The 7574-nt window shown below is 41.3% G+C and overlaps 1 protein-coding gene across 1 annotated transcript in view; it reads right to left on the bottom strand.

The window, feature by feature from the left end:
* The window catches only part of arhgef2a (Rho guanine nucleotide exchange factor (GEF) 2a), an 80083-nt gene that overhangs the window by 54865 nt on the left and 17644 nt on the right, over window positions 1-7574 (bottom strand). The window contains exon 2 of the mRNA XM_020624797.1: window positions 97-259. Within this exon, the coding sequence (XP_020480453.1) occupies window positions 97-259 (163 nt within the window). The remainder of the gene's footprint in view (window positions 1-96; window positions 260-7574) is intronic.

Genomic DNA, 7574 nt, shown 5'->3' with positions numbered 1-7574 from the left:
CTGGGACTGGCTCGTCTCTCAGAGTCCGTATGGTAAAAAGTACCGGGTGCAACACTATCTACCTCTCAGTGTATAAGCAGAAAATGTTTTACTTACTAGGGCAGCTGAGTGCCTCCTTGGCAGTAATACTCTTGTTGCATGCTGTGCAGAGTGTGGTTCCTGACACTGTCAGTGAGGTGAAGAGATGACCATTGCTGTAACTTGCCTCCCTCTCCCTTGCTGCCTTCTCTCGTTCTCTCATGCGCTCTCTCTCTTTATTCTGGAAAAGAAAGAGAAATAAAATATGAAGATGACTGAAAATGAGTTAGCTGTCATGGAAACAGCAACACTACGTCACTGTGGATGTGTTAAACTACCTGTGGCACAAGGCAAAGTACAGCACCAACCACTGTTGTAAGTGAGCCCCCTAACTGGAGCAGAGTTGACATTCAATAGAGGGATGATTAACATAGTTAACTGTACAGAAATGTTAAGCGGCAGGGCAGGTCAATAATGATGGGTGGGGGTGGGGTAGTTAGTGATGCTTTTCAGGCTACTCCACACAGACGAGGGGTCGTTAGCTGTAAACCAGTTTTTATCTTTTCAGAGTAGCTCCTCTCTGCTGCTCTGATCTCCCTTGTCAGTGTGTCCCTGGCTGCCTGTACAGGATCCTGTCCCCACATCTATAGGCCTCGTCTTTGGCACGATGAAGCTGCTTGAGTTTTACTGTTGTTGTATGTGCGGGTCTCGGTGGGCACACACACATCCTCACAAAAGCTGATGTATGACGTCACAGTGTCACTGAGTTCGTCCAGGTCTGTAAACGTAGCCTCAGAAACATTCCAGTCTGTGCAGTCAAAGCAGGCCTGTAGCTCTGACTTTGCCTGCTCAGTCCATCTTTTCGCTGTTTTGACCACAGTTTCTGCACATATGTTGGGATGAGATGAACCATACAGTGATCAGAGAGTCTGAGGGCTGCATAGGGGACAGGGTGATAGGCGTCTTTTATTGTTGTGTAGCAGTGGTCCAGTGTGATTTTGTCCCTAGTGGGACAACTGACATACTGTTTGTATTTGGGTAGGTGGTGGGTGTGAAGGTGTGATTTGCTCTGTTAAAATCCCCTAGAACGATGAGTGGAGTGTCGGGATGTTTCAGTTCCATGCTAGTGTAAGATTTGAGTCTTATAGACTCTAGTTACTTTATGAGCTTTAGTTACTTTTCACAGCTGTAGTTCCCTTTAGTTAATTTTCATAACTTTATTTTCCTTGTCTATACATATTACAGCTGTATTGTAGCCGGGGGCTACAACCTGAGATGACCACCTGGCCAGTTTAACACACTTATTAGCATCACACACACACACACACACACACACACACACACACACACCTAGATTTACCATATTTCAACATGGAAGTGCGAGCTCCAGCTCACACCAAATGACCAATAGGATCATAAACTATTGAAGGTTGCACCCCTGTCCACGGCAGAGCAGCCCAAGAAGATAAAATGTATTGTAAGAACTTAATTCGGGGTTCAGTTGATGGAATTCCTGCGGGAGCTCTGTCTCTCTGATCCCAGCACTGTAAGGCCTACCTGTGCTCAGACTTTCAGTAAACCTTGTTGATTTTAAAAGGTCCTCTCCTGTCTTCACTTCTCGTGCTTCCAACAAAAGAATTGGGTTAATTTCTAACAAATGGTGCCGTGACCCAGAAGGAACGACTTTGAGTTAGTGTCCGACAGGGGACCACAAAGCGAGATCGGTGGAGCCCTCTTCAGACAATTTGCCGGCATTCATAAAAACAGGTAAGCAGAATACCTGTTCTATAATATAGAGAAATTCTGCACATTGGGCACTCTAAAACGCTGAATTGTCTGATTGAGGATCTTCCCCGATCGGTAAATTGCTTTAGAAGAGGGTTAATTTCTAACAAATGGTGCCGTGACCCAGAAGGAACGACTTTGAGTTAGTGTCCGACAGGGGACCACGAAGCGAGATCGGTGGAGCCCTCTTCAGACAATTTGCCGGCATTCATAAAAACAGGTAAGCAGAATACCTGTTCTATAATATAGAGAAATTCTGCACATTGGGCACTCTGAAACATTGAATTGTCTGATTGATGATCTTCCCCGATCGGTAAATTGTTTAAAACAGAAGTAAAGCATTTTATCTTTGTCTGAAGTCTGATTACATGTAGAGTCTTAACCACATAGCCTCACGTGAGGGAGAGTTCATGAGTGTCCTAGCCAGTAGATCATTTGGCCTTATAAAAGACATAAAATCCAACAAATAAATGGATAACCACTGAAGGGTTGTCTTCCAAATTAAGTAGGACATTTGATACCATTTTTTCCAGGTTTTATAAAATAAAACTTGATGCCGCAATGAGGCAATGCCGAGAATAAGCTTGATGCCGCAATGAGGCAGAGTCACTATATTGTGAAGTTTGGTTAAAGTTAAATTATTAATAAGGACACAGAGATATGTAAACTGACAAATGAGTAATTGATACTTCAGTATAATAATTCTGCCGATTTGAGCATTTGGTAGAAACGCTGACGATTGATGCTGTAGTAAACTGACGAATGAGTAATTAATGCTTCAGTATAATAGCCTGCCGATAGAACATTCAGTGGAAAACGCTGACAAATGATGTTGCAGTGATAATATAGCCTCTATGAGGTCACTGGGATAAGTTTGTTATTTTTGGGGATGGTTTCCTGCTTGAAAGAGGTATGGACTGTGTCTGAAAAGCAGCGTATCAAACAGTTTACGTTTGAGATTTGTGGTACTTAATTTACAGCTCTCAAGTAGTTTTGTTTTGGCAGGACAATAGGCTAGTAGTTTGGGGATACATAGTGTAAACTTGTTAATACGTGTTTGTTAAAGTTACTATGGCACAAAAGATGCTGGAATGGCGGAATGAATGTGAGCCCGGCAACTTGGGGTCAGTACTGTATGGAACAGCCATGAGATGGGGAAGAAAGTTCTTGGGGAAGATGAAAAGAAAGAATTAGAAAGATTTACTAGTTGGGTTTAAGGTATGCAAGATAGAGGGACATTTGGAGGCTGTGAATGTGCTCCATCTAACATGAGTGATTTAAGTAGTTTTAAAGCAAGTTGCGGTAGGTTTTGAAGCAGGATGAAAACAAAGGAGCACGTGGCAGGAAAACTGCAAGATGGTGCTGTGAATGTACATAGGAGAAACCACCGACCAGACTTTGGACTATGACTTACCGACTGTACCTGGTGGCCACAATGACTGACTTGAAACTGTGACTATCTCCTTTGTCTAATAATGTATATATTCAATTGCAGGAAGAGTGATTCTCCCAGAATTTGTGTGGGAGACCAACTAATTTGCTTTATTCCACAGGTGGAGGAAAGCGCTGCTGTTATTATAATGTAAAACTAACACTATGACTAACTGTTGTAAATAATTTGTTTCAAATGTTTGCAAGCTGCATTTGGGGATCCTCTGCCATTCGTCCTTGCAGATCCTCTCCAGTTCTGTCAGGTTGGCTGGTAAGCGTTGGTGGACAGCCATTTTCAGGTCTCTCCAGAGATGCTCAATTGGGTTTAAGTCAGGGCTCTGGCTGGGCCATTCAAGAACAGTCACGGAGTTGTTGTGAGGCCACTCCTTCGTTATTTTAGCTGTGTGCTTAGGGTCATTGTCTTGTTGGAAGGTGAACCTTCGGCCCAGTCTGAGGTCCTGAGCACTCTGGAGAAGGTTTTCGTCCAGGATATCCCTGTACTTGGCCGCATTCATCCTTCCCTCCATTGCAACCAGTCGTCCTGTCCCTGCAGCTGAAAAACACCCCCATAGCATGATGCTGCCACCACCATGCTTCACTGTTGGGACTGTATTGGACAGTTGACGAGCAGTGCCTAGTTTTCTTCACACATACCGCTTAGAATTAAGGCCAAAAAGTTTTATCTTGGTCTCATCAGACCAGAGAATCTTATTTCTCACCATCTTGATTTTAGCATATGGCTGCAATATAACAAAGAGTGAAAAATTTAAGGGGGTCTGAATACTTTCCATACCCACTGTATGTGAACGGTGGAAAGAGAGCAAATATGGCACCTTGGGGTCGGTACTGCATGGGACAGCCATGAGATGGGGAAGATGAAAATAAAGAATTAGAAAGTTGTACTGTTTGGATTTAAGGTATGCAAGATAGAAGGACATTTGGATGCCGTGAAGGCACTCCAGCTAACATGAGTGATTTAAGTGGGTTTTAAAGCAAGTTGCAGTAGGTTTTGGGGCAGGATGAAAAACAAAGGAACACGTGGCAGGAAAATTGCAAGATGGCGCTGTGAACGTGCACAGGAGAAATTACCGACCATACTTTGGACTCTAATCTCTGACTGACTGACTGTACCTGGTGGCCCCAATGACTGACTTGAAACTGTGACTATCTCCTTTGTCTAATAATGTATATATTCAATTGCAGGAGGAGTGATTCTCCCAGAATTCGTGTGGGAGACCAACTAACTTGTTTTATTCCGCAGGCAAAGGAAAGCGCTGCTTTTATTATAATGTAAAACTAACACTATGACTGTTGTAAATAATTTGTTTCAAATGTTTGCAGGATACTGTGGAGTTGCTTTTATATGTCTGATTACTGTTCCATGTTTGTCCTGATGTTTACCTGTTTGTGCTGTTCCATGTTCGTTGTGTTGAATAAATACAGCCGATTGAGCGCTAATAATCAGTGGTTAACGAACAAAGACTGAATAAGCTAAATGTCCGCTATAAATGTGTCTAGATTGGTTTAAAGCAGACCTGGCCATTTTACGGCCCGCAGGCCACATCCGGCCCTTTGGGCGTCCCTGTCTGGCCCGCGTGAGGTCCATCAAATCAGAACATGAATGAAAAAAGTTCATGGGTGAACTTAAGATCCCCGATCTACTGGGTGAGAGACAGGTGATGTTGGCCAGCTAACCCTCAAAATGTCAACTCATGCCAAAAAAAGAAAAGTTGATGCCGAATGCTGCGTTTTCAACAAGACATCGACTGGAAAGTATTTGTTTACAGAACTCAAAGGTAAAGTGGTGCGCTTAGTTTGTGAGCAGGCAAAGGAAAGCGCTGCTTTTATTATAATGTAAAACTAACACTATGACTGTTGTAAATAATTTGTTTCAAATGTTTGCAGGATACTGTGGAGTTGCTTTTATATGTCTGATTACTGTTCCATGTTTGTCCTGATGTTTACCTGTTTGTGCTGTTCCATGTTCGTTGTGTTGAATAAATACAGCCGATTGAGCGCTAATAATCAGTGGTTAACGAACAAAGACTGAATAAGCCCAGAAAAAATAAGTCGTTTTCTGACGGAGAGTTATTAAAGAGTGTTTGTTGCCCCCCTGCAGCACTAATATGCCCGGAGAAAAAGGGGTGCATATGAGAACGCCCCCTCTCCCAACGCACTGTAACGAGGAGGGTTGAGGACATCGCAGGAAATCTTTAGATCTAACTACTGTACATATGTGAACAGACATTCTCAGTGATGAAGTTTAACAAATCCAGATTTCAATGCACTTGTTCAAGCCCAAGCCAGACTGGATTTCTCTCACTGAACAAGTAAAATGAACTGAAAATGCATATCTTTACCATACTGCAAAACACCTTTTCAGTGTTATGTGAAGTTAAAAATAAAATGGAACTGTGATGTAATGTTTGTTTTGTTTTCACTGTTTATTACTTCTATAGGAGTATTTTCCTGTTTGACCTACACCACAATTTCATATATTTATATAACTATTTATAGAATATGCCTATTCTTCTGATTACCAGTAGCAGCTAATCAACACATATAATTTACTGCTTTTTACAATGGAAGATAATGAATATTGAGCAGAATTAAGTTCAAGTTATTGTTGGTTCGGCCCTCCAACACAGTTCAAGTTTCTCATGTGGCCCCTTGTAAAAATTAATTGCCCACCCCTGGTTTAAAGAAACAATCTAAGTTAAAGCTGACGAGCAAAGTCTCTACTGTTTATGGTTTGGTTTATTCAGCTGATTGAAGAGCATTAAAATGAATTAGTTTGACTGCGGGGTTGTGTGTATGAATGGGATCTATCCTGGTTTTTCCTTCGGGGAAGAATTCCCACTTCAAAGCGCTTTGTGTACACAGATAAAGTCCGGACTTCAGTGTGTGGTTTAAATGCTTATTGCTTGGTGATCACCGTGAGTGTGATGTATGTCTGAAGAAAGTTAGGGACAGAGGTGTGCATGACTGAAAACTTTGTGTGTATGTGTGAAACAAAATATAGTTAATTAAAAGAAAAAATGGGGGGAAATAACTACTCAGTCTTTCAGAAAGCCGACAGTGAATACCACATGGTGATAACAAAGTGGTTCGAACCTGAGTTGACTGAGAGAGGAAAATCAAAATAATGGCAAATAGTTGGTGCAAGAGAACTCCAACAGAGTTAACTGGGGACGCAAAATATATGAACTACAAAACGAAAAGAATATCAAATACTTAACAGAATGGGAAAAGAAATATGGGTTTAAAGGTGGACTAACGCAGGCCGACTGCGCTCAATCAGTCCAACAAATAGGAAAACAAATTTGTACGTGAGAAACAAACCAGAGGTTCCTGCCAAACCAGTCCGACCATGAAGAGAGAGTCCAGGACCCTCTGCTTCACCTGACAAGGCAAGGAAAGCCTGCCTTAAATCATTGCAACAATGCTGTTATGCCAGTGTATATTGTACAAACCACACGAATATTTAGCCCTGAAAAGAAAACCAGTTCCACAGAACGACTGTGGCCAATACACTGTCTCTGATAAAATTTTTATTTATACAAAGACATTAAGCACATCATCAGGCACTTCATGATACTTTAGAATTTGCCAAACATGCAAAATGCCATTTTAAAAAACAAGCTAAAAGAAGTTTGCTACAGTTGTGTTAATAGCTCCCTAGGGGAGAAGTTTCTGCTGTTTTAATTCCAGAGGCAACAGCGTCATGGTGACCACATGAAATAGTGGATAACAGGACTGGACTGGTCAGGAGCAAACAGGTCAGAGGTCCACAAACATATACATAGGAGCTGCGCGAGTAAAATGATATAATGACAACGTGTTATAATGCTATGATGCGTATGCTACATTTTATTTTATTTCATTTGTTTGTTTTAACATTATGGGGAAAACTTTTGACAATTTTGGGGACAGCTTTAGGAAAAAAACAGAAAAACCTATTGTAACCAACCTAGAAAGGGGGTAATGATTTAATTTTAGTCATTTCTGAGCAATGTTTATCTTTATTTTACGGTTATAAGTATTTTGGGTTTTATTTTGATAAAACGGGAAGCTATTTTGACAAAACAGGATGTAGGGTGCTACATTACTCCAGTTAGCTTAACTTTGCTAATTCACGAATGGAGCACTGTCCCTTCTCTCCGTGTTGGGCTAAAAACAAGAGAAAAGGTATGAAAACCCGTTGTTTTTTTGGAGAACCATTGACCATTTTTAATTGTCTTGACTAACTGTGTTTAGGAAATCTTTTACACTATTATACTCACTGTAGGACTGGGTCAGAGTGATAGGCATTTTAAGTTATTTTGATATGATTACAAGAA

The sequence above is a fragment of the Monopterus albus genome, unplaced genomic scaffold (assembly GCF_001952655.1).
Source record: "Monopterus albus unplaced genomic scaffold, M_albus_1.0 scaffold339.1, whole genome shotgun sequence".
In the NCBI taxonomy this organism is placed as follows: Eukaryota; Metazoa; Chordata; class Actinopteri; order Synbranchiformes; family Synbranchidae; genus Monopterus; species Monopterus albus.
The sequence above is the reverse complement of the archived record's forward strand: the minus strand, read 5'-3'. Positions and strand labels throughout refer to the sequence as shown.